We start from the raw sequence: 27,946 nt of genomic DNA on the forward strand, positions 1-27,946 counted from the left end.
TTTTGTAGAAGTTCTTTGGATGTATAAAAACCGGGGTTGTGGGTGACCTCAAATTATGTGTCCATTCCTTGATTATCCTGTAAGTTATTCATATTCCTCTAGTTTGTAAGGGTCCTCAGATCAGAAGAATCAAAAGGGTTTAAAATAAAAATGAATCCAAATTGTGAGTATTGTTTTAACTGGATAAAGTGGTGTTGTGTCGGTATGCTGGGTGCTGTAATCCTCAAGTGCAGTAACTCACTCTCTCTCTGATGCAGATCTGTCTGTCAGATTAAGATCAAATGAATGAGTCATACTTGATATATAATCTAAAGCCTAGCTTTCAAACAAGTAATATTCATGCTGGTTTAAATAAACAATTTGATTGTATTTCCCATCTTTGCTGAGCAACAGTTTTGTGTGACAGGAATTAAAGGCCTGTCCCATATACAGTACACCCCCTGTCCCAAATATAGCCCTGTCAATCTCAGTGATTCAAGCACTAAATGAAGTTTTACGGTAGACTATGCCAAAAGAAGGCGTTCCTGCATGGCAAAAAAAAAAAAAAAAGCAAAGCAACAGAATGAATGTTTTATTCTCCATATCAACTTCTTTATTTTTTACTGTGAAAAATATATTCAGATACAACCCCTTTGCAATCAACAACATTTTGATTAGTAACTTTTTCTTTTTTAATATTTTTCTTCAGTAATTACAGTTAGGCTTCATTTATTTTTTTGATTTAATTGCATGCAACTAGTTAGTCCCCAACACTTATAATTACTGCCTAGCAGTTTTGCAGGGCTAAATGTAGACTAGCCCACTTTTTTTTTTTTTAACCACTGTTTTGCTGTTTTGTTTATTGGGTGTGTTTTCTCTCATATGCACACATAAGGTTAAAATAACGCTGTCTGAATTAAACTTTATCTTGAAAAGGGGCCGGTGACTTAAACATCTATTATGTCCATTAGAAACACATTACACTCTGACACATTCCATTAAAGTAGCGGCAAGCCCTTTGTCCCGCTCAGGCTCACTCTGATTGGCTGTGGCAGCTGTCAGTCACCGGGCTCTGCTCTCTGATTGGCTCTCTCTCCTTTCCGTTAGCCTGGGAATGCGCCATGCTTCAGTTTGGTTTGGGATGGTCTCTCCGTGTTTCTGTAGCTGTCGGCCACTGTTATTGATGTTTTTTCCTCGACATTTCCATGGTAACTGTCCTGTCTAACGTCTGATCAGCAGCAAGGAGCCGAGCAGAGTGTGAGAATGGAGCTGGAGGAGAAAAACCCGGACCCTAAATACGGTAAGATCAGGTTTATGTCACTGTTTTCTCCCCGATCTTTTGATTTTTCTCCAAACGAGCGAAGAAATGGAAACAATGACTGCAAGGGATGGATGGGTGTGGACCTCACGGGTGTTATGCAGATCCGGAGTCATCCTCACCCTCCACAGCCCGGTCATTTTTAAGAGTTCTCATCTTTAATCCCAGAAAATCAGCATTGAATTAGCCTTTTAGCCGTTTTATTTGACAGTTTACAGTGAAGGAAAGCAACATGCTGTAAATGTGTGGTTGTGTCCAGCCTTATTTTAACAGCCTGCTTATCTTCCATTCAAACCAAAACTACACACCTAGTTGTTTATTGTTGGTTTATGGCTTAATGTTACTGACAGAATAGGCTGATAAAGAAAAGTAGGTTGCCAGCCATTTAAAAAGGGTCTGCTTTTCTTAATAGGCTTACATTAAATTAGCCTCATAGTCAGGTTGTTCTGTTCTGCAGGAACACACTAAAATAGGCCAGGTTTATTGTGTTTTCCCCTGGGCTCAAAAACCATTTGGGGTTTTGTACATTGACATTTGGCCATTTCATCCACAGATGCACACAGATGCTTGCACAAATGTACCAACATTTGTACTTCGCAGATGTTAATTGCTTTTGTTCTGTTCGCCCTGATTTTTTTCTGCACGCACATATTATGGAAAATCCATCCTCTATACCAGCCAAGGACATGACTCACTGCTGATTATTATGTGTGTCACACATGCATTTTCTCAACTTAGCGGCCCACAGCAGCCTGGCACAGTCTTCTCTTGTCTGGGCTGGGTTGTTGTTCGTATGGACTGTTGAGTCATGAAGTTTTGTAACCAGTGTTATTCTTGCTTTAATACCCCTTTGTCAGTGCTGTTACATGAGAGGGTTGCCATAGCTTAAAAGCAAACCACAGCCTCCACACTGGAATTTGATTGGGAAGACAACACTAATGCTGTCTGACTGTGGAGTTATGTCTTCTTTCACAATGTAAGATGCTCCCAACAGCCCACACCCAAAATGTTTGCTGCACATCCTCTCCAGTCGATCCAGGCATGGAGCTCCCACAGAGGAACATTTCCTTGTTGATTTCCTTTTTTACTACGTCAACAGCTCTTGTCCCTCGCTCTCCTCCCCCACAACGACCAAAAGGTCAAAAACCACTGTCCTATTTAACTGGAGATAAAGGTTTATACGACATGAACATGCAACACACATTCCAGCTCACCACAGCAGTTTTTATCAGGAGAGTTTGAGCTGTGAGCATTCCCCGGTTGCCTACTACTGCTACTACATTTTCCCTCTGTCAAGGACGGTGTGCATGCAGGCAGGCAGGCAGGCAGGCTCCAGCCTGCACTGTCTGGACTGAGTTCAGCCTTGCCTGCTTATCCCACTCAGCAGACACAGTCAAAGGGCTCCCAGTCAATATTAAGCTGGCAAACACTCAGATGCATTACCACACACACTGCGTGTACACACACACTGCATGTACACACACGCAGAGACACTTCTGATAAATGTTTCACAATGATCGCTTGTCACTTGGACTGTTGGTTTGGGAGAATCACACAAACTGTTGCTGTTAGATCCAAGCAGTTTCTGTGAGGTGCAGAGAGAGACACAGTGATCTGAGGCAGTGGTTGTCAGTTTTTAAGTGTTTAGCTCTGCACAAAGAGACTTTAATGTGTTTCCTGCTTTTACTTTTAAGGATATGTAGGCCAGTGACCTCATTAACAGCTGTCAAAGGGCAGTTTTTGTAGTGGTGAGAGCTGCTAGATACAGCAGAACAGTATATAGTCGTCTCTGTGAGTCGCATATTAACCATCTTTAGAGGGGATACTTTGCTGATTTTCAACCAGCTTTGTAACACAACAACGTGGGTAGTATGTGGATATGAACTATGATAAACTAGCCTCCATCTTGTAAGCGCCCAGATCTCCCTGCTTATCTCTCCCAGGTAAAATCTGTGTTTCAATTCATCCGGCAGATTTTGTTGGCTCTAGAGCTGTTGCTCAAACTACAGATTGTGCTTCCGCATTGTCATATGTCTGCCATCATGGACACAGGACTCTGTTACTGCGTTGCCTAATTCTCACCTCAGATGTTTTCAGAAACATATTTTAGCGCACTGTTTTAATATGAGATCATTTGTCACCAGCCGGCCACCATATTGTGTTCGCCACCTCACATCATGTCACCCACCAGCAGGATGTTTCATTGGTCTGTCACAGAGCATTCTGATAGTTGTAGGTGTTCTACCTCTTGCTCCAAAGCAAACGCCACAGCCCTTTTTCTTTGTTTTCTCTACTCATGTAGCACCAAATCAAAAGTATTAATTTCTTCTACTGCCCAGATTTATAAAAAGGCCGCCTTTCCAGTAGAAATACTTCTTTTACTGCAGGCTCTAAATAGAAAGATAAAAACGTCAGGAGTAAGAGCAAAGGAGATCAAATGTACCCATAATGTCTCCCTGCATCAGACTGTGCGCGTGCACACACACGCCCAACCGCACTGGCCACTAACCCATTAAGGTAGGCAGGAGAGGGTTCATGCGATAACCCCTCTGGGCCCATTAGTGAATCACATCACTCATGACATCATCACTTCCTTTAACACACACACACACACACACACACACACACACAGTCGTGACTATAAAAATCATATCGTCAGGAGAAGCAGAGACCATTTTATTCCACTTATAGCATTCACATTTGTTTCCATTCAGTTTCTTAAAATATTTCATGATTGTACTAAATACTGCTGAGATCAGTAAAGTTTGGTTTGGCAGACGTTTTGAATTCCATGTGGACCTGGATGCAGACAGAGCTTGTCTGGCAGACCCTGTGGGTTTCCACCATCAGGGCCCCTAGAGTATGTAATGAGCTACCTGAGGAGCCCAAATGAGAGGAAAAAACATCTGCAACATTAACACCGTTTAAAAAAATCTCTTCCTGAGGTTGCTGCATTTACTGAGACTGACACCAGTAAACAACTATCCCATTAATTTTGTCAATCACATAAACAAGCCTCTTACAAGACATTTGGCAGCATTGACACAACAAATGTGCTGGAATGCTTTTTCAGCACAATCAGAGATTGTTTTATGGCACAAAGCAAGCAAAGAGCCGCCTGTTCCTCCAGCCCTAATGGAGCTGTGTCTCTCACATTAGCAGATGGTCATGCAAATGAAAGGCTGATGGAAAAATCACTTTCAATGTTTATCCTCTTCAGGACAGAGAAAGAGGAAATGTATACACAGAGCGATGGCAGAGAGTTAGAGTAAGACCTAAAAGCAACAGCAAAAACTAACTCATGTAAATGCAATGCAAAAAATAGAGCAGCCAGGAAACTAATCACCTCGGCACTCACTGTTATTTTATATAGTATATATATGCTGGTGTAAATTTATGGTGCAAAGTCTCTTAGTCGACTAATCGATGACTAATCGACTATTAAAATAATCGACTATATAGTCAAAATAATTGACTATTTTAGTAGTCGACTAATTGGTTTGAGTCATTTTTCATAGAAAAGTACTATAAAAGTACCCCAAAATACTTTTATTGCAGCTTCTTATGTTCACATATTGGCAGCTTTACAAACTCTCCCATGAAGGTGAACTAAAAGCCTTTGGCGTGAGTACGAAACAAGACATGAGATGACATAATTTTGGGGTTTGCCTGATGAAGGTCTAGTACCAAAACATCATAAATTAATTATTTATTGCAAGTTGGACAGTGCGGGAGTCCTTTTGATAAAATGATTAGTCGACTTATCGAAGAAATAATCGACAGATTAGTCGATAATGAAAATAATCGTTAGTTGCAGCCCTAATTGTCTCGGCCAGAATTGATATGGATAACAAGAATACATATCTCGATAACTGAAATCTAAAACTGAAGTACAATAAATACTGTGAAGTAACTGTACAGACAGTCCATTCCACCTGTTTTAAAACAGCAACTTCTAATTTCTAAATAACACAGAACCCAATCAAAACATAGATACTGATGTCATCAGTAGATTTGAGCTTATCACAGATATGTTGGTGCATACTTGTAAGGTGATGGGTCACAACAAGTTTGCAGTACAGAAAGACCAAAGACACTATATTTGAAACTCTGTCTCTAGTTTGTACATCTGCGAGTTTATTGTTCAAATATAAAAGAAAGGCATGCATGCTACTATGTGAATATTGGCTAACCAGAAATTCTGATCATCTGAATGATTCAGAATCAATTTTTTATTTGATTTTTTAAATACAACATTTTGGCATTTTGGGATTCACGTCCTTGCCAAAAGTAAAATGAGAAGATTGACACCCCTCTTTTCTGTAAGCTTAATAAGAACCTGCTGCTAGCAGTCAGTTAGCTTAGCAGTAGGATTGGAAACAGGGGAAAACCGCTATGAAGGTGAAGAGATACTGAAGAGCACCAGAGGCTGACCATTTTCACACTTTTTGAAGATCCCTGCAGCACTGCATGCATTTCTTTTTTCTAGCTGTACATGCTTACCATCAATTTACAAACACACAAATAATTTTAAAATATCTATGAAAAGAAAAGTATGAGATTGCCGAAAGAAATACAAGAAATAAAAAAAACTAGGGATGTGCAGGATTTGTCGGCAAGTCGATTAAATGTTGCTACCCTTGCTAGTTGGCACCAGAGATACTAATTGGTTAAACTATTAAGATACTCTGAGAAAACAGGAGGAGTTGGGATTGGCATGCGTGACTAACCAGCAGCTCTGATCATCAACAGCTCTTTCTCTTCCTCTGTCTCTCTCTTTCACACACACATACACAAATGCACGTGTACTCTCTTGGAGTCAACCGTGTGCGCATCTGCACAACCAACATAAGTATGCAGCTGTCCGAGGATGTTAAATGCAGAAAATATGTCCAAGCCTTCTCACGCTGGGCTGAACGAGAGCAGTGCTTTTGGGTGCACAAGAGATCTTAAGAATCCAAACATTTAATTTCCAAAGAAGCTAAACATCAGGGGAATTAGTTGTTAAGAATATCCCATAAAAAACAAGGCAGAAAGAAAGAACATGACATATTTGATTTGTCTCATTTGATCCTTACAAAACCTGAAGTGTTGCAGAGACTTCAGGAGGTTAGTTCTCCTTGCCAAGAAATAGTCTGGCCCATAACTGCCCACAGAACATTTTTACAGCTGTTTCTCTTTCCAGTCTTTATACTAAGAGAGATAAGAAAGCTACTGGTAGGTCCAGCTACATATTTAGAGCATATACATATATCTGAAAATGTCAGACTACTCCTTCAATTCTAAAAGTTGACATGAATCCCCCCCAAAAAATACTCTCTGTAGGGTTCCAATACAGGTTGAGGAAACCTGGTTTCTTAAGACAAACAAGGTTGAGTTTGTGTGGGCAAGGGCATGGCACTGTGTATGTAACAGGCACGTGTATGAGGCCAGGAGTTAGTGTTGTGTTTCATGCATGGCATGTTGTCAGTCTGTCACATGGCAGCGGAAGTGGGCAGACCAAACCACAGTCATGTGCCACCAGAGAACATGTAGGAAGGTCTTATCTCTGATACACAATTCGGCTCAACGCCTCACATGTGTCAGACACACACAATGCATCATAACCGAATCATTGTTTTAACAATGCAAGAAACAGTTTCAAGGAATCTTTGTCCGTTGTTTAGGAAGTTAGGGATGTAAACTCAGACCGTATAGGGACTCGGCTATAGAATCAGAGGGTGGGTGGTTCAAGTCCAGCTCAGACCATGTTATCAAGTGTGGACTGGTAGCCGAGAGGTGCCAGTTCACGCCCTGGGCACTGCCTTTGATTAAGGTATTGAACCCCCAACTAGGGCTGGGTATTTAAAAAATGATGATACCAGTACCCCTGAAGTGATACTGAGTACTTTTGAGACCTTTTTTTTCTATTTCATGATACCCATCATGTGAAACTAAGCATTCAGTTGTGTAAAATGGCTATGTGTTTTGGTAGCATCTTGGCACACTGCACTGCCAACTCCGTCAAATACACCGCTCTCAACTTCACCACACCACAGACTGTATGGGTTGTATTTGATGTGACAGTGGGCCAATCACGTGTTGCATTAAATTGAAGAACTTTTGCAGTGATTGGCTGTGGCATACAAATAGTCTCTTTTTTTCTTTTGTTTTAGATGTTGGTACAAAAAGGATTAAGGGCAGGTATCATTTGACTGGAGAACTTTAGACACTATTTGGTGCTGGGTTATTTCAGGTGATACCTTAAAGGTATCAAGTACTGATACCCAGCTTGGAGTGCCAACTATGTGGCAGCCCAATCAATCTGGCATCTCTCCAGTGCCTGTGCATGTGTTTGTATTTCCTGTGTGTGCGTAATAAAATAACGTAGTACTTCTTTTTCTTTAAGTTTGAATATGAAAGCATTTGGAGAAGGGATGTGCTCACAAGCTGGAAAATACAGCTTTAAGAAAAAACAGGAAGCTGAGAAGGCCATAAATCTTACTGTGAAAGGCGGGGGTGACAAACATGTCCGCATGCCAGAATCAGCCCGCCAAAGGATCCAATCCAGCTCACTGGATGACTTTGTACACCCAGTATTGATGCACTTGTGAAGGATAAGAGGTGCCAGGTTTCGGGAGCAAGTTTAACAGTGAGTAGCCGACTTCATGTAAGCTGCTTCAGAGGCTTTTCCACCCTGACCAGAATACAGTTCTCCAAAAAAAAACAAAAAAAAAAAACAATGATGAGGCCTACCTCTCGTGGTCATATTTAAAGATATTGAACATAATGCAAAATATTGTCAACCAGCAGCTTCAGTACAAAGAATCTGAATCAGGTTTTTCATATTTTAAGGAGCAGTGTGTGAGATTTAGGGGGATTTAGTGGTATCTAGCAGCAAAGATTGCAGATTCCAACCAGCTGAAACTTCTTCTGGTTAGAATTCCTTCAGTGTTTATTGTTCAGGAGGTCTTTACAAGGAGCCTAATTATCCGCAGTGGTCTCTTCCCCTCCAAAACAATCAGACCAGGTGATTTAAACAGGTAAAAACACTGAATAAAACAGTTTCACGCTTGTTGCAGAGGGGCTGCTTACTATGGCAGCCAATGCAAAAACACAAATGGCCCTATCTAGAGTGTTTGGTTTAACCACTCTGGGCTATTGTAGAAACATGGCGGTGCAACAGGGCAATCTCCGTGGACAGAATCCACTCCCTGTGTAGATATGAGCTTCCCATTCTAAGATAAGGAAACCACAACAGTCCTTATTTTCAGCTGAATATACACTCACGAAAACATACTTATTAACTCATATATTATTTCTGCCAATATATCTCCCTAAATCTCACACACTGGACCTTTAAAGCAGTACTGGTGGAACCCTATTGCTGATTTGAAAATGGTTTGTAAGGCAGGGGATAATTTAACCTGCTTCCCTTAATAGCTTCTACTTTAGTTGGGTGTGGTGATGCCAGCATTACTACACAGGAATATGGGCAATAGCTCATGTAATGACAGTGAGTAGCAGACTGAAATTGCACTCATTTTTTTCAAACCATCTCAATCTGTTCAACATCTGTTCTGTATACGGATGAATGTTTTCAGAACATACTTCTTCACTCTAAAAGAAAGGAGAAATGTGGAGGTGTTGTTATTTATAGGTTATTATGCAATGGTTTGACATCAAATTGGGCTGTATGTGGCCACCTGTGTTGTAAGGGGGGAAGAGAAAACTGTATAGTTGTGATGACTTATAGGAGCCCACTGTGTTTTTTCAAAGCCAAGTGTTTTGTGTTATGATATATTTTGGTCATGTGACCCATTTGAGGTGAGAGTGCAGCTGCTCTGCGTGCAGTTGCAGACTCTAAAACAGATGCAACAAGGAAACAGTGAACACAGTGTATCGTGTTTACTTAATATAAGATTGAGTTGAAGCCTGAAATATCTGTTGTGATGCCGCAGTTAAAGACCATTTTGATTTCAGATCACGTCCCCGTAGTCAGATGTGTAAAACAATTACATTTTTATCAATTTTATCAACAGCAGGTTCACAGGCGCCACAAGTCTGTGTTGCTTCTGCTGCCGCTGCTGCTGCTCTCAATTCCCCCATCAATATTGTTTTTTGCTGCAATTCCCCCGACGAGTCCTGAGCTAAGAAAGGGACCACAGAGACAGAAGAAGGAACAGGAGGTGAAGGCACAATTTTGAGTACAGTGAAAGAAGGAAGTGAAGAGTTAGAGGTCGGACGACAAAGACTACATACAGGAAGGAGACATAAAGACACTGCCAAACACAGCACACTGAGAGATTGCTATAAAACCGTTCATGACAGAAACTGAGAGAGGAATAACGACGGGATGACAAAATACGATAGACAAGGTACTGTAACAGGCTGGATTTATGATGAACTGAAGGTTCATTAGTTGCTGAGTTGATGATATTCAACCTTGTCAGATAGACCACTGCTGCATTTAAAGGCTAATGTATAGATCACGAGTGGTGATGGTTAATGGACTGCTTTAAGTCACATATTACCTGTAATACAAAGTCCAGGGACGCCTTTGTGGTTGTGTCAGTTCTGTAATGTGTGGGCAGAGTGTGTGTGTGTGTATGTGTGTGAGTGCATTAGCAGTCATACTGTATGTAAGCACCAGGCAGTGAAGACAACTAGCTGGGCTCGCCTCTTACTCCTCCTTTACGTCTGTAATGAAGCGTTTTAAGAACATTTAAAAGCTACTTTATCGTGTGAATTGTCATGAAGTCTACGACAGACACTTAAAGTAATGTGACAGGTTGTGTAACAGCTCAGAGTCTAGTTATCTTGTAAGAGGATGTCAATTGAATAGATTATGTTTACTGAATTCTTCACCGTGCTGGTTTCCTGTGTAAAACATATTTCAGGGTGTGATCTATGAGCGATGAGCATAATCGCACTCTTTTTCAATTTGACAATGTTGACTCACACAGTTAGCTCATGATGACCTCACTCTAAGCAGAGTGGGCTTGGTTGATGTTTTCTCCTCTGCCGTGTCTGAAGTGTTTCCATGGCGGCTGGTGATGTCCACGGGGAGCTCACTGTCGCCGGGGAGCCATTTTGTGGGTTGCTAGGCATGGCAGTCAGGCAGAAGAATCCTTTTGTTCTGGAGAATGTCCTGTCCTTGTCAATACATCGGCTTACACTTGTGTACTCGCGTGTCCTCTGTAGGCAGAGTGCTCTTGGTGTGCACACATACACCGCACTTATTCATATACCTGAACTGTAGATACTAATTCCATTTTAGTTTATTTTATTCATTTATTCCCAGGGACAGTGCACATTTAAAGACATCATTGTAAATCTAACAGTCTTTCAGTTTTTCTCCTGTTTACTCTCAGTCTGATGTTAAGTCGACCATGAAAACAACAAATGAAACACACAACCATAAACGTAGAACCTTAAAGTAAATCATGTACATGATACAGATAAAAGATAAAAGGATACTCAGTGTGCCTTAGACCAGCTAACGTTGACCTATAAGGGATTAAAATTTGTTTTGAGTAAGAGGGATAGTTAAAGCTGGGGTAGTCAGGTTTATTTTGGTGTCACTGGGCAAAAATCCCATAAGAAACTTTGAGCATATTGCAATTAAAGTGGTCCGAGAGGAAACTAGACTTCTGCACCTCTTCTTGGCTCTGTTTTCAGGCTTTAGAAAACCTAGGCTGTGATAGGAGACTTTGACCAATCACAGGTTATTTCACAGAGAGGGTGTTCCTATCAGCTGTCCTGCAAATGCAGATGTCCCTTTGCTGATAGCTTGATTCAGTGGCAGAGAATCCTGCAGAGAAAGTTGCTAATCCAGCAGTAGCAATGACTGCTTAGACTGCAGAGCAACCCAAAAAAGGAAGACGGACTTATCAAAATGAGAGTCTAAGAGAGAGTCTGACAATAAATGAAACAAAGGTGGTGAGGTGAAACCGAAACTTTTTGTATAACTAACTTTAATTCACATATTTTAGTCCTGTCAAACTAAAGGTAAAAATTCAAATTCACGTTATAGTAGAAGACAGTAACAAGCCCGTTGTCTTTTTATATCTGCAGGGGAGTCCAGGAAGTTTGACCCAAACTTCAAAGGGCCGATTCACAACAGGTGAGACGTCTGTTTCAATCAACGATAATTCCTTTCTTCTTCCAGCACCAGACACCACTAACAATATTCTGTCTCTCCTCTCCTCAGGGGCTGCACAGATGTCCTCTGCTGTATTCTCTTCATCTTGGCCCTGTTGGGGTACTTTGCTGTTGGTATCATTGGTAAGATTTATCCTACACCCTACTGATTCATTGCTTTGACCCTGAAGTGCTGCTTTTATTACAGTATTTATTATTTAGGCAGTGCTGATCAACATGAATCAAGATTCTGTCATTTTTGTACCCAAATGAACTTTATTCTACTGTAGTGTTCTCCGTCCTGAAATGGAAAATGTACCCATATACCCAGAACATTCCCCTGGGTGCTGCTAGTGTCTTCTAGGAAGTCTTTTTTGATTAATTTTCTGTGGAGCAGCTCCAGACTTTACACCCTATGACGTCACATATGAGTTTTAGCACTCTAACTTTTGGATTTGGGAGGGACTTGTTCATTTTTGTTAATATTTTTGGACTGCCTTAGACTGTAGGAATAGCATGTATGAATTTAAAAATGGATGTACATTCCCTTTAATGCATTGCAGAGCTGCTCAGTTGCAGAGCATACACATTGGATTGAGTTTAATAGCATAATGTACTTGAAGCGCGAACTGTGCAGCTGTATTATGATGTGGGGTAAAGTCTTGATCGGGACATCCCTCTGTATTTAGTATTAAAAGGAAGAGCTAATTATATTAAAAGAGCAGTGTGTGCAACTTTCCATTTGTCTTGCCTCAGTGCCAGTGACAGCTGTGGCCAGAGGCATTATGTTCTCAGGGTTTTCGTTAAAGTGATATCTCAAGAAGGCCTTGAGGGGACATTCTTCGAATTTGGTTCAAACGTCCAACTGGACTCCAAGATGAACTGATTAGACCTCAGTGGTCGAAGTTCAACGTGACCTGGCAGAACATGTTTTTGGCCATAACTTCAGATTTAATAAGCTAATTATGACACACAAATGTCTAATAGGATAAAAATGATGAAAGTGATGATATTTTATATCCAAAAGTTTAAAGGTCAGCTTCACTGTGACATCCTACTGTTCTGCAAAAATACTCCTCTGGCCATTACTCAACGCCATAACCCAGGAACAGAAGGGGAGACATTTGGTCAGATGCTGAATTGGTGACACTATTCTTGGGTGTCTGCCTTGAAACTGAGCTGATTGTTTCGATCTTCTGTGCTGTCAGATTGAAGACGTGTGTGAAGCCTCCATGTTTCAGAATTTGTAGCTTCCTTGCAGCAACATCCACAGTTGAAGCATTGTCAGCTGTCATGGCTAGGTATGAGTCTGGACAGATATGGATATAAATTGTAACTGCAACCTCACCCGTTTGCGAAGGCATAAAATGGAAGCGGAAATTCTAGTTAGTATTTATTGTCATTTGATCTAAATGTGCACTTTTGTTCTGACTGATTTTATTTCTTCTCCGTGCAGCCTGGTCTCAGGGTGACCCCAGGAAAGTGATCTACCCCACAGACAGCAGAGGGCAGTTCTGTGGACAAGCTGGAACACCTCTGGAGTGAGTCACCTGACAATGATGTTTACAGTATATGTGTCCTTGGAATCATCTCACATGCAGACTGTCTTGTGTGTTCATATAAGTGTAGGTGTTGCTGTAATGTGATACCCTTCATTAGAGACTTAGAGGTATTTATGTATGATACAGGCAAAATAACAGTTCTGTTCTACTGTTTGAATACAACAGGAAGAAGCCCCTCCTGTTCTACTTCAACATCCTGAAATGTGCCAGCCCTCTGGTGCTGCTGGAGTTCCAGTGTCCCACCACACAGGTCAGATATATTTTATGTTTACTGCAACATTTCTCCCCTCTCTTACGATCCTGTTAATCGTCATGATTGTATGTTGTTGCTCATGTCCAGGTATGTGTGGAAAAATGTCCCGACCGGCACATGACGCTGGTGAAAGCCAAAATAGGCAACAAAGACGACCGTGAATACTTCAAACAGTTCTGTAAGGATGGGGTGAACTTCACCAAAGTAAGCATTCAGATAATTTTATAATACTCATTTTTACATTGCTTAAAGTAATACAGTGGAAATTTGTAAAAAAAAAAGTACACTGAAGGGTGTTTTACATGATTCAGAGTCCTCCAGAGCTCCTGAGGGACGGCTTGTGTCCTGCCTTACTGATGCCCAGCAAACCCTGTAAGTGAGAAGCTTGTTCTTCACCTCGTAAACTTGCTTCAGTTTTCGCCCACGCAACAAGCTGCTGTGCCTGTAGATGTGACAAACTGAAACATATCAACGCATCATCTCCCCCTCCACAGTCACGCGTCGATGCCTTCCTGCCTTGGGAACCTTGAAGGGCGGGGTGGTGGTGGTGGGCAATGAGACCACTATCGACCTTGATTCGGGCGTCAAAATTAACGCCACAGATGTGCTGGAGGCATCCAAGTGAGTCCTTTTCACTGTATGACAACACATGTACACGCAACATATGTTAGCAGTATGAGAACATGAATCAGTGTCTTCGTGTTGCACAGTGTGACAGATGGAATATCTTAACAGAACATGCTGTTTACATGACACATATCAAAATCAGAATATTGTCAGGTTCAGAATAACAGTGGAATATTAGTGTGCAATAAACGTAGTCACTGTGAGGTGGGTAAATGATACTGTTCAGGTTCGACACTCCTGACACACACCTCACTGTGCTGTGTCATCTGTCAGCCAGCTTATCACATCCCATCATATCTGACAGCTAGGGGTGTAACGGTACACAAAAATCTCGGTTCGGTACGTACCTCGGTTTTTTCGGGTACAATAATGAAAAAAAATAGACAACTATTAAATATCTTTTACTTATTGGTAACCTTATTAAAACATACCACCACAGCAGTTAACTCTTTTTACACATTTTTTGAATGAAACAAATATATATAAAATCCTGCTTTTTCACATTGTTTGAATGAAAATAGAAATATAAAAGTGAAAAATAAAATCCTGCTGTTTTTTTAACACATTTTTTGAATGAAAAATATTAATATACATTTCTGCTTTAACAGTTTTACTCAATTAAAATAAAAAGTATAGTGCAGCTGGTCAGCTTTAAAGCCTGCTCAGATTCAGTTTTACTAGGAACTTACTTAGCTTTCCCACTTTGTTAAAGTGCAGTAAACAAAACATGCTTATATCTAAAGTGCAGCTTAAACAATTTTACTCAACTCCAGTGGCGTTGGTTATTTATTTAGCGCGATGGTCAGGGAAATGCTCTTTCTTTTTAAACGACGACGATATCGTAGTTTGCACCAGATTGCTTTTTCTTGTCGTGCCGGTTAACGTTCAAACTCGGGTGGTGTCGCTTTAGATGCATTAGCGTGTTAGACGTGTTTCCAAGTACATACCCGACCGCTGTTCTGCAGTGTCGGCACACTGCTTTTGTCTTGTCCACTTGTTTATTTCCATCTTCGTATTTTACCCTGAAACCAAAGTGTTCCCAAACGGAGGACTTAAGGTTTGCGGGTGGGTCTTCAGGTTCGTCAGGCTCACTTGCCATGTTGTCAAAATGCGAGAATGCGCTGCACAAAGTGAAAGCGGTGATTTACGGGACTCGGTCCGTCACTCAATTATGGCCGTCGGGGAACTAGATATTTTAAATGGTTCGGCTCACAAAAACGGAATTAAAATAAAACAAAATAAAATAAAATAATATCCTGCGCCCAATAATTCGGTACAGGGTCGTGCTGAACTGAAAGTCGCGTACCGAATGGTTCGACACAAATACATGTACCGTTACGGCCCTACTGACAACAGTGACTGATGGGCTGCTTGAAGGTCTTTATGCTTATTACCTCTGTACACTGATGTGTGTTTACTGCAGCGTGCGCCTGCTTTGGTTCTGCTCCATTTGTATGCACCCTGGAGGGTCTTTATGTCAGTGTTTTCTATCAGTGTTATTCCCACTGGGAGAATGTGTACTGCATGTTATTTATAAAGATAATGAGTATTGCAGGCTGTTACATTGTATTCTTGTTGCAAATAGCAGATGGAGAGGCCGTGAAGTCAAATTATTTGTCTTCTTAATTTGCAGTGTGACATGACGAGACTAATGCATTAATAACTTAATAAGAACAGCGTTTCTCTATGTAGAATCACCTCAGAGTGAATTACAAGCTTTGTTTATTATGTAATTTAATGAATAGGTTTCAGATAAATCTCGTGTGTGAATGTGTGTCATCATGGTCAAATGTGGTCGTTCATGGAGACACCTATGTAGGGCTGTGAAGGTATGGAATTGTCCTTACCACCATGTGCCAGCACCTGCGAATGATAGCGTGTGTTTATCATGAATCTTTCTGTGTACTTCTCTGGTGTATCAGTGAATTGTAAGAACTCAGCTTCGGACTGGAGTCTCTACTCACTGCGACAGAGTGACGTCATGGCTGACTCACATTACAGTTCAGTGTGGGTTGAATGCGCATCAGCAGGTATTGAAAAATGCAGTGATGATGGCTGTGACCTCATCACCACGGTAGCAGAAGTACCACAGAAGTGTTTCTAAGTACTTTGCCGGATGTTTATATGTCTGTCTGTGGACAGATTTTGTCATCGTAGCAGTGTCACAACTGTGCCAGATGCAGTCACCACACATTACAGATGTGTAATACAGATCACAGTGAAGGCTGAGTTCAGAGATGCCCCTGGCCTCTTATTCATTTTAGGCCGTGAATGGCTTTATTGAGGCTGAAGTGATCCCATCGCCGTCTCTAGTTTGTTGATGTGTTCAGCTGTAGGCTTATTTGTTTTATTGTTTGTTTGGTTCACTGCTCTAAACTTGTGTCCATGTGCAATGTTGAGTGTGAACAGTGGTGGTTGGTGTGGTGGTTTTTATTCATTTCCTCTTTTTTTTCTTAACAGGAAATCCAATGTGGTTGTTGAAGCTCGCCAGGTGGCCATGCGAATCTTTGAGGACTACACTCAGTCTTGGCACTGGATATTGCTGTGAGTCTGTCGATTGTCTGGTGGTTACAGTGGCAGAGCAGTGTTTTGTAGAGCGTCAGGAATAAAACCAAGACAAAGAGTAGTAAAACCTTTGTTTGTTTGTTTACACATTAACATTTTTTCTAGCCACTAAACAGACTGAGTCAGCTGATACACTGTAGCTTCAAAACAAACACAGTTATCATGGCTCTTAAATGTTTTTTACATAATATATAAAAGCATCTAAGCATTCAAGATCAACTTCAGCTGATTGATTATTTTAAAACTGTAAACTTTGTACAGTATGTCCCCAGCTGTAAAGACCACAAGCAGAAAAAAGACTGTGTTGTTAACTCTCAATGTTTGATGTGTCCGCCCGCTCCAGAGGTCTGGTGATCGCCATGCTCGTCAGCTTGATTTTCATCGTCTTGCTGCGATACTTGGCTGGCGTCATGGTCTGGGTCATGATTGTGTTGGTTATCATCGTCATCGGATATGGTGAGTCTTCATCCTCTGGTGATGATAAAGTTATTTGCTATTATTTGAATAAAAAACGTATAACTATTTAAACTTTTTTTTTTCCTAGGGATTTTCCACTGTTACATGGAGTTTGCGAGTCTGAAGGGAGAGCCGGGTGCTGACGTCACCATCCGTGACCTGGGCCTGCAGACAGACTTCTCTGTCTACCTGCAGATCAGACAGACCTGGCTGGCCTTCAGTATGAACCATTTCATTCTTTAATGCATCTCTGTGTGAAGTTTTTATGTATCCTGTTAATGTCATGCCTTCACTGTTCTGCAGTGATCATCCTGGCTATTGTGGAGGTCATCATCATCCTGCTACTCATCTTCCTCAGGAAGAGAATCATGATCGCCATCGCCCTCATCAAAGAAGCCAGCAGGTCAGTCTGAGCCGGTCGTGTGCAGCATTTCTACTGTTATTTCAGCTGAGGTAGACGAGACCTGCCCACATATTTTAAAGCAGCATTAATCAATATTTTTTATAGACCCTTTTAGGGCCGACGTCACAATGACTTCAGTTTGTTAGCTGGAGGCAAAACACGACTCACCACCACAGGGCTGTAGGCTACATAGGAGTCTTAAAATGTTGTCTTGTTGTGTTATTGTTGGCCAGAATAGAAGGAGTCATGGCTCAAAAGTTAAATTTGAACAGTTAAATTCGAATACCAGCCACCACAGCCCGTCAACAAAAACAGTGACAACTATGGTTAAATGTGATAAGACAAAAGAACTGAACGGAGGCGATCATCAAAAATGCTCACATGTGCAGCGCACACTTCATATCAGGTTAGGGAAAAAGTATTTCCTGTTGTAGGGATGAATAACGTTATGTGTATTAAGGGTTATCACGTCCACCTTATCAGAAATTGGGGTGGTATTAAGAGGAATAGTGGATTTCTCCATAATACTAACATTTTAGTGCATTAGCTAATGTTATCTTTGATAGCAAAACAAACTGGAGGAAACCGTTCAAGTGTCGTCCTCCTCTATAAGATTGGCATAGAAATCAACCACAAAGCCGGTCATCCCACCTTCAGCAGTCCTGTGACATCATCCATCCACTGAGTGAGAGCATACAGGTCGGCCAGTCTGGTCCCGTTGGTCAGTGTTTACTTATTCAAGTAACACTCGCAGCCCCAGAGAGTGAGTGACCTGACATGATGTGTTCATAAATTCAGTCTGATGTTCTACATAAATGAGAGCCCTGTTGGTTTAAATGGCTGTGAGCCTGTTTACACCTGGTGTTACAATGCATCTTGGGTGATCCAATCACAAGTGGACAGCTTCAAGTATGTCTGTTTACACCTGGCATTAGAGTGTGTCTCCACATGCGTCTGAAGTGACCACCTCTGATCGGCTCTCACTTCCCTACTCTATATGCAAATAAACACATACATCATTTTTGTTTCCAAGGATCAGTGTGGTTGCTTTGGTTTGTCATGCTATATGCACACTTAAATGCCCGCTGCTAGGAATCTATTACTGCAGGAGTGTGTGCTCCCTGCAGGGCAACACACGCACAGTGACATGGCTAACGCTAGCTAATGGTTATTAATGGGTTTAATGACATGTTGAGCCATTTCAGTGATGGTGTGAGTTTGTTGGGACCTCCTTTCCAAAGTATTATGTCTAAACAAATGTTGTTTTATTTTTCAGAGCTGTTGGGCACGTGATGTCATCCCTGTTTTACCCACTGCTGACCTTTGCCCTCTTGGCCTTGGTGATCGCTTACTGGGCCATCACTGCTGTGTATCCTTTCATTTGTCCACATGATGGTCAAAGATGGTCAAAACATTTATGTTTCAGTCTTTTTTTTATTTACTTTTAACTGCACAAATTAGATTTCCTACTTTACACTGCATCATTTTTTTTACTCTCATCCATACTTTATATATTTTGCATGAAAAGAAAAGAAAGTACAAAAAATGCAGAAGAAAATTTGCATACAAAAATGAATAAGCTGCTATATTCATTAGCCAGTTAATCCATCAGTTAGACATTCAATACATCACATTTAATGCTTCTCAAAGCTGATCCAATTTGTATGCAGTTCCTACATCTCCCCAGTTCTAATGATAAACACTTCTATGCTATCGACATTAAAGAAATGATCTTACTCTATTACTTGTTTGTGACATATTTCTTTGACCTTACAATAACTGCTGACGTCTCTTGGCTGTGACCTTTTTAGAGATATCCTCCCTTTGCTGTCATAATCTCCTTGACTCCTCTGATCAGTTTCTTGTCCACCTCTAATGAGCAGGTGTACAAAGTGTTCAACACCTCTGAGTGTGAGTACTCACGAGAGACCTGCGACCCCAAGGTACACTTTTAAATGTCACCGCTACATGAAATTAACTGACTGAAGATGTGTGTGGGAGTCGGGCATAAAGCCAAGCAAATATTCTGACACCTTATAGGAAGAAACTGTTTGCTTATATAACTGTCTACCTGGACAGCATTACAGTTTTCATCCTGCGGTCTGCCTCTTCTTTCTTCCTCCAGACATTCAACACCTCCAACGCTTCATCTCAGTGTCCAGATGCAGAATGCCTGTTTGCCTTCTATGGTGGGGAGACCCTCTACCACAAATACCTCATCCTGTTCCAGTTCTACAACGTCTTCCTCTTCTTCTGGTGCGCCAACTTTGTGACGGCGCTGGGCCAGGTCACTCTGTCGGGGGCCTTTGCCTCGTATTACTGGGCCTTCAAGAAACCTGATGATATTCCCGCCTACCCCATCTTCTCCTCGCTGGGACGGGCTCTCCGGTGAGAGGCTGAACTTGTTCTATTGTATATGTGTGGGTGCAATCTGTCCACTTATGTGTATTTGTGAATCTCCTGTCTTTTATAGCTATCAAAACATCCCTTAACATTACTGTTTCTTTTGTAAATTCTGACTTTTTAAAACTTGATGGGCGAATTCACGAAGAATGGATTGCAGCCGCTGATGGCACCATGAATTGCAAATCATTTACAACCACAATCTGCCTGTCTCAAGATTAGATTCACAAAAAATACTGCACTAATGATAGTACAGCGCAAACATGCCAATAAAGTTTTGCAGCTGAGTGCAACTGTAGACTGTAGAAAATGATGTAACCACCCTAATGTCAGCCATTGGTTTGTGGACTCCTGTTTTGAGGCCTTGTGGCCTTTTGACAGCATTTTAACTGTCGCCATCTTGGATTTTGGGGGCCAGAAATGACCATATTTGGATAAGGGATAGAGATAACACTAGTGTTAGCTGTTAGCTTTGTTAGCATGATGCATTTACAGTCAGTGTTAAACTGTGATAATGTTAATGCAGGTTTTTGCTTGCAAAGAACAGGCTTAAAACCATTGAAACAGAATTTTCTTACTAGAAGAGCAGAATATCTGACATTTTAGAGGGTATTTTAGTACAGCTAAATGCAGAGCAAGACTTTTGTAGTTGAGCAAAATGTCACAATTAACTTTCATGAACCTAAAACACTTGAGTTTGGCATTTTAGCCATTGTTATCTTGGAGTTTTTAGGCATTAAGTGCCCCTTGGTGACTATAATTGGATGCGAGGTTGGAGCTGGGGTGGATCTAACTAAGAGCCCGGAGGTGACACTTTGCAGACAGCCACAACCTTAATTATACATAACTTTTAGCCTTAATAAAATTTAAACATGTCAGTTATATAAGAATTCGCCCCCTGTACAGCTGTCAGGAACGGGGTTATTAACTAGAGACAGAAAAATGTTTCTAGTGTTATTTGTGCAGGTTTATTGGCCGTGCAGTCTGGCGAGTATTTTATGCTCATGGTTGGCTTCTGTTTCCTTCTTCTGTCCAGATACCACACAGGCTCCCTGGCTTTTGGCTCTCTGATCCTGTCTATAGTCCAGGTCATCAGGGTCATTCTGGAGTACCTGGATCACAAGTTGAAAGGTCAGAAAATTTAATTTCGGAACAATATGACTAACTTACTAAATTATTTGTGTGTTGACTCCCTCAGTATCATATATTTATCAGTAACTGTTTGTATACAGTCATGATATTGTTGTTAAACTGGTTGATCTTGAGTCCTGGTTTTGGTCAGAGATGTATCCAATGCCAAAGGTTAGAATAATACAGGTTATCTGATACTGCAATCATAAATTACTGTAACGTTCTTGCTCTCATCCATCAGGTGCTCAGAACAGATGTGCTAAATTCATGCTGAGCTGCATGAAGTGCTGCTTCTGGTGTTTGGAGAAATGTATCAAGTTCCTCAACAGGAATGCTTACATCATGGTGAGTCCTCGTAACAGTATACAGCTATGTAAGAGATGTTGGGTCTGCTCAGGTTTCGAAGTAGTAAATTGTTTTTTTCCCTCCAGATTGCCATCTATGGAAAAAGTTTCTGTCCGTCTGCTCGAGATGCTTTTTTCCTTCTCATGAGGAACATCATCAGGTGGGATTTCATTACATCAGTATTCACAGTTTTAACACCATAAGCATTCGACTACACAGTGTATTCATTGTCTAATCTCATAGCCTAGTTTAAAGTGATATAGTCTCATATTCTCTGCTGTGCTCATTCCAACACAGGGTGGCTGTTTTAGATAAAGTGACTGACTTCCTGCTGTTTCTTGGGAAGCTCCTCATTGTTGGAATAGTTGGTAGGAGTGCTTTTATTTTTAAACCAAAAGTTTCTCACACTGGAGAGAGATCTGTCTGCATATCTAGTTGAAATCCACTAAATCACATTTTTGTTCCGCACAGGCATCTTCTCTTTCTTCTTCTTCTCTGGGAAAATCAGAGCAGTAGAGGATGCTGCTCCATCTCTGAACTACTACTGGGTGCCAATACTGGTGAGAGACAGTTACATTCGTATGGTTTGATCCTTTGACGCCACAGCAGCGGTCTTGATGTATGTTCTTTTTTTCACCTAGACGGTGGTAGTGGGATCCTACCTCATCGCCCATGGCTTCTTCAGCGTGTACGCCATGTGTGTGGACACACTGTTCCTCTGCTTCTGTGAGTATCGTTGCGTTCAGCCAGATCTCCTCTCTTCTTCCCGTTGCCAAGCACTCATACAACTGTCTCAAGCTGAAATGCTGGTTTCTTCTTCCTGCCATGTTTCTGACTCTTCTTCTCTTTGTCTCATTTCTCCCATTAATTTCACTTTTCATACATTCCCTTTATTTCATGTTTCCATTTTCCCCTAATTTTCCATTAACTCAAACAAAAACACATGCAAAAGGTGAGGACTTAGAGAGAAATGATGGCTCATCCGAAAGGCCTTACTTCATGTCCCCCGAGCTGCACGACATCCTCTCCAAAACCAAGAGGCTGGAGGAGGACCATGATGGCATCGATCAGGGGGATTCTGCGGATGCCGCGAAGCAAGTGGACGAGGTGAAACTGGAGGAGGAGACTCCTCTTCAGCAGCAACAAGACGGAGAGATCCAACTGAAGCAGCAGACGGTGCTCAAGCAGGACAACGAGGAGGAGGAGCCTCTGCAGGCCGAGACAGACGCCGAAGAGCCAAAAGAGGAGAAAAACGAAGAACAAAAAGTCAGTCAGGAAGAGGAGGCTGAAAAGAAGGAAGAGGTGAAAGAAGAGGTGAAAGAAGAGGCGGAAAAGCAGGAGTTGAAAAAGGAGGAAAAGACCGAGGAGGTGCCGCCTCCTGCTGTGGAGGCTGACAAACAGGAGACTGATGAAAAGAAAGAGGAGAAAGAGGAATCCTTGGAAGAAAAACCTCCCTCTGCACCAGAGGAGTAGATGTTAACAGTAATGCAGGGGCAAAAAATAGGCTTGGTAAACCTCATAAAGCATAAAGAATGAAAGAACTGTATCTATGTGAAATGGGCCTGTTAAATGTACGGCATTACAACAAGCTAAGATTTCCAATGGCCTTGCTATGTGAGCAGCGTGACGTCCAGCTGGATCGTCAGGGCCGTGGTTCACATGTTAAGGTCAAAGCAGGTCAAAAGCCCAGTGCATCTCTGTAGCTTGGAAAAATGCTCTCTTGTGTTGGTTTTAGAACAGTGTTGGTTTTTATATTGTGAAGATCTGTAGAACATTGTGAGTGCTGAACCTGTGCCTGATTACTGTCACTAATATTTGTTGTCTTAATCCTGTTAACGAATGCACTACAGAACCACTAAGTACCGTGTTTACAGTCAGAGCCAGTGACTGTATGCAAAGATGGACGATGCGTGTCCACTTCCTCCCACTGTACAAAAATGAAGCCAAAATATCCTGGATATGGAGGCTGCCATCTTGCGCTGGTGATGTCATTTGGAGTCAGAGCAGTGTTTCCCACAGAATTATAATCTGTGTGTGGCTGGGCAGGCCCCCTCTGTAAATTCTGAGGGTTTTTTGGGTCCTTGAACGCAGCGCAGAACTCTTGTTCTTTTATTCCTCAGCTGCAGTTTCTGGAGTTTAAGTCGCGGGGAAGATAGGCCAAATTGATTAGTGGCTCCGATCAACAAATCAGAGCTGATCAGATCAGATAGACAGATGAGAGGAGCAGCTGCTGCAGAGGCGAGTGAAAGCAAACTTTAAGACCCAGCGCAATGAACGGTTAGGTTTCACTTTCACTGCACCTGACGTTCTGCTGCTCCATCTGTGCCCAGAGTATGCTGTGCACTCCAAGCGTGTGGTGCAATGAGTAACCGAATTGTATTTATATATTCCAACAGGGCTCCTAATGAATGGTCCAGCTACATGAATAAATAATCAGTATGTGGTGGCAGATGTTGTTGGCAGGCCGCCACAGATAAATGAATGTGTGGGAAACCCTGAAAAGTCTGCACAGTAAAACCTCAGTGGTATCAAGTTGCCCCTTATACACCCATCCAACCAATCATGAGCAGCGCCACTGATCACAAGCACACCGATTGGCTCACACAGCTGTCAATCATAATGTCAGAACCTCTTTTTACAGCATCAAATAACTAGTTGTAACCAACCTTTTTAGAAAACCGAGCACCGAACATACATCAGCAGGATAAGAACGACTTAAAATGACAGAAACCATCTTTGGATATAAATTTATTACAAGTTTTCAGGCCCATGTCTCATCCACTAACATAAGGGGGGCATGGTAGACTGCAGCCAGCCACCAGGGGGCGATGGAGATGTTTTGGCTTCACTTTTGGGGAGCTGTCATGTGGTCCATCTTTATATATCCTACAGTCTATGGTCAGAACACACACATCTCAACCGATGGTGAATCTCCTTCACTGTTTACAATAATACCAGCTGACGCCAAAATGTTACAGACATATTTGATATACTGTATAAATATTGGATCTTTTCTTTTTCCTATGGAACTTGTATATACACAGTAGTGTACGTCTATTATGTATTTTTTGGCTTCAGTCTTGTAAAGATCCAAGATGGGATCCAATGTATTGTATTGACACCTACTTGCCTTGGTATTTCGGACTGGCGTAAGTGCTGTGATTGTGTCGCCATGACGCAGCCATCGTGACCTCTCTGCAGACCCCCCCTCCCCCAGTTGTTTACTGATCTGATCTTACTTGCTCTGTCCCTATCCTCTCTTTGTCCCTCTCTCTTTCTCTGTCTAAGTGCTGCATGGTGTTGACATGGCCTTCTGAATGCTCGCAACTAACATTCTCTGGATGCTTTTGTACCCTTTTTTCTTGTTTGTCACCTTGTGAAAGATGTAAGTTGAATTCCCAAATGAAGTTACTGATGACATTCCATATTTATTGGATGTAAATCTTGATTAAAGGTGATTGTATTTAATCGTGGTAGTTCTGTTATGGGTAAAACACATGAGTTTCAAGGTGGCTTGGCATTTGGAAGCAGGTGAGTTTTCATTATCCGACAAAGTCAGCCAGGACTTTTATTTTATGTAAAAGGACCACTCCAACAATTTTACTTTTACATGGTAAACTTTGGGACCATACCACTTAGCCTGTAAAACACCTGAATAATGTTTTTTGTGTCTCTAGAGGAGGCTTTCTTAAATCTGAGGAGATAAAATTTCCCATAATGCATCTCAATCTGCAAACCAACAGATAGAAATGCATTATGGTAAGTGTAGTATCCTGGGTTTTTGCAACTTGACCCATGTAAGCAACTAAAATCAGGATTACTTTGCCTCTGGTGTATTTATTTGGAGCAGTGGTTCCCAACATTTTGGGTCGTGACCTCTTAAAGGGACAGTTCACCCCAAAATCAAAAATACATATTTTTTCTTTTACTGTGCTATTAATCAGACTAGACTCTTGGTGTGAGTTGTTGAGTGTTGGAGACTTCTGCCTTCTCTCCAATATTATGGAACTAAATGGCGCTCAGCTTGTGGTGCTCAAAGCGACAAATAAAGTACATTTGAAAAACTCAACAGCAGTGTCTCTTTCCATAAATCATGACCCGGCTACTCAAGATAATCCACAGACCTTGTTGTGAGTAGTAAACATTAGTGGCGGCTTCCTCAGCTGAGCTGTAACGTAGCTACAGTTAGCACTAGATGCTTGCTTCCTTCTGAGCGGTGATGCAACTGGTGGGTGTAGTTTGTTGGAAAGCAAATAGTTCCCACATGAAACTGCTGACAACAAGGTCTGTGGATTATCTTGAGTAACAGGGTCATGATGTCATGATTATTATTATTATTTATTTATTTATTTTTTGGCACTTTGAGCACCACAAGCAGTGTGCCATCTAGTTCCATTATATTGGAGAGAAGGCAGACATCTCTGCTGCTGATATCTTCAACACTTGGCAACTCACACCAAAACAAGCTATTCTGATAAATAGCACTACAGGTAAAAAGAAAAGTAGGCTATTTATTTTTGATTTGGAGGGTGAACTGTCCCTTTGACATAAAACAGTGTCCTCTAGTGGCCCCCAATCACAGGGCATGGTCTTAGTGTGGACAGTTCAACCATACGAGGAATAATCTTTTGATACTGTACCTGAGAAAATAGTATACAGAATATTACACAACAAAATGGAAAAATCGGGGGGAAAAAATATGCCCTTTCCACCCCTCTCTTATTCCTTTGAAAATTTCCAGAGCCTTTAAATTATTCTTGGGACTCTAAAGGGTCCTGACCTGCACATCGGGAATCACTGAAATAGAGCATTATTTTATTTCCTTTAGTTAAAAAGAACTTAACTTGAAAATATAGTTTTTGCTGACCTCTGGTGGTTTATCCTCTTGCCTTGCTGGAGTGACATACACAGCACAGGTGTATTCCAGGACCTTGTGACACTCAACAGAACATATCTGACCCAACAGACTTCAAATTTGAAACCAGAGACAGCAGTAAAACTTTAGACTGTATAAAAAGTTTGTGGATTGCTGTTTTGAAGCCTTGAGTTTGGCGTTATTGGCCATCAACATCTTGTTTTTTGAAACTAGGAGTGACCAAATTTGAACAAGAGGGTGGAGCTGTGGAATTAGAGAGAGGTGGATCTGACTCACAGACTGTTGTGACATTTGGTAGACACTTTGCCCTTAAATATGTGTAACTTTAAGTCTTAATAAAATGTAAATGGGTGAGTTACATGAAAATTCACCCCCTGTACAGTTTTCATGAAAGGGAAAATTGTCTATAGAGATCCAAAACATTTTTTGTACCAGGCTGTAAACATGCTTACTTCCACTGTTAAGTTGTGCATTTTAACATGGGGGTAGGTGGGGACTGACTCACTTCTGGAGCCAGCCTCAAGTGGCCATTAGAGGAACTGCAGTTTTTGCCACTTGCACATTGGCCTCATTTTTAGTTTGCTGCTTGAGTAAAACACCGCTTGTCAGCCTGGTGTGAAGTTGCTCTTTATCTGTCTCTCACAAGTTTACTTATAGTAGTGCAATATTAAATTGTTGGAGTACTCCTTTGATTAGTCAGCTGAAAGGCAAAATAGATTATAGAGAGAGAATGCATGAATACAAGCACAGTTAAATGACTCTGAAAAATGTTCCTCAACTGCTTCTGTCCGTGTCACAGTGGAGGATCTGGAGCGCAATGATGGATCCGCAGAGAGGCCGTACTTCATGTCGCAGAACCTGCTCGACCTCCTGAAGAAGTCCAATGAAGGGGCCAAATCTGTAGATTAAGTAGTCACATTTGTTTGTGTGAGTGAGTGTGTGTGTGTGGGCGTCTGTGTGTGAGTGTGTGTTGTTTTTAAGTGGAAATAAGAACAAAAAGAGGAATTACAGTGCCATTTCCTGTTACGTTATGTACAGTATCTTTGCATCTTGCTGCCAAATGAGATTCCTTCATGTCGTCTGTATGATATTGTCACAAAGCCTTAAGCCCATTGGCTCACAGTGTTTGCCCAATAAGGCTGTTTTTATATTAGAAGGAATACGGGAGCTTGAATTACAGATAATAACTGTAGTTAATTTAAGTCACAGTTTGCCTTACAAACTAATGTATTTCTTTGTCAGTATATATTTTGGTCTTTTTTGTCACTGTATTCTGTCATGCAGTTACATGGAAGCCTTGAAGGGTCCAGTATATTTCAGTGTGGCAGAAATAGCCTGTTGATACATGAGTAAAGCTGTGCTTTATAAGTTTTACTAAGCTTATTGCCGTTTGAAATCAGCTCACCAAAGAAAAAAAAAAGCTTAACATGATACTAAAAGAGATTATAAATGACCAAAGTGATTTAACTTTGACTTGCAGCCTTATTTTTTTAATAACTTGTGTTCATTTTTTGTTCATAACTCTGATTATAAAACATATCACTGATTAAGGTTCACATTTTGAGTTTGTACAAGTTTTACGTTACTTTTCATTTTGCTGTACATAAATAAAAGTGTGTGTTGCCATATCAGTGTTTAAAGGAGAATACAAAACAAAAAGGAACACTGCTTCTTAGGTTTATTTCGGTACAATAACACACTGATTATTGTTTATTGTTAATCTTAGTTTGATTATGCTGACACAAATAATGTAAAATCATTAAATATGTTTTATCTACTCATTAAAAGAGTCATGAATCTACATTGTATGTACAGTCATAAAAGAAAGTGTCAGGTATGAAATCTGTAAAGTGGTCATAGTTTAGCAATAGTAGCCATATGAAGTTGACAAACTATATATTTGAGG

At 41.1% G+C, this 27,946-nt stretch overlaps 1 protein-coding gene across 3 annotated transcripts; it reads left to right on the forward strand.

The window, feature by feature from the left end:
• The first annotated feature begins 1,095 nt into the window (after window positions 1-1,095).
• On the forward strand, window positions 1,096-27,839 carry slc44a2 (solute carrier family 44 member 2). 3 transcript variants are annotated; one of them, XM_050044182.1, is made up of 22 exons: window positions 1,096-1,279; window positions 11,354-11,402; window positions 11,490-11,563; window positions 12,876-12,960; window positions 13,147-13,231; window positions 13,322-13,438; window positions 13,546-13,606; window positions 13,729-13,855; window positions 16,322-16,405; window positions 16,770-16,882; window positions 16,971-17,102; window positions 17,186-17,285; window positions 18,562-18,654; window positions 19,144-19,228; window positions 19,411-19,673; window positions 20,725-20,819; window positions 21,061-21,164; window positions 21,251-21,324; window positions 21,462-21,532; window positions 21,636-21,724; window positions 21,806-21,890; window positions 22,117-24,632. In XM_050044182.1, exons 1-22 carry the CDS (start codon window positions 1,243-1,245, stop codon window positions 22,635-22,637), a joined length of 2,544 nt encoding a protein of 847 aa, XP_049900139.1. In that variant the 5' UTR covers window positions 1,096-1,242; the 3' UTR covers window positions 22,638-24,632. The 3 variants fall into 3 exon arrangements, with proteins under 3 accessions (XP_049900139.1, XP_049900141.1, XP_049900140.1); XM_050044184.1 differs by lacking the exon at window positions 22,117-24,632 and adding an exon at window positions 26,840-27,839 and having other exon boundaries at window positions 1,099-1,279; XM_050044183.1 differs by lacking the exon at window positions 1,096-1,279 and adding an exon at window positions 9,500-9,654.
• Window positions 27,840-27,946: the final 107 nt, after the last annotated feature.

This window comes from Epinephelus moara, chromosome 5 (genome assembly GCF_006386435.1).
Source record: "Epinephelus moara isolate mb chromosome 5, YSFRI_EMoa_1.0, whole genome shotgun sequence".
NCBI lineage: Eukaryota > Metazoa > Chordata > Actinopteri > Perciformes > Serranidae > Epinephelus > Epinephelus moara.

Coding starts and splice junctions, on each gene's coding strand:
- slc44a2 (XM_050044182.1), top strand. CDS start 1,243: ATGGAGCTGGAGGAGAAAAACCCGGACCCTAAATACG. Junction 17,286..18,561: donor CTCATCAAAGAAGCCAGCAG/GTCAGTCTGAGC, acceptor TTTATTTTTCAG/AGCTGTTGGGCACGTGATGT. Junction 20,820..21,060: donor CCTGGATCACAAGTTGAAAG/GTCAGAAAATTT, acceptor CTCATCCATCAG/GTGCTCAGAACAGATGTGCT.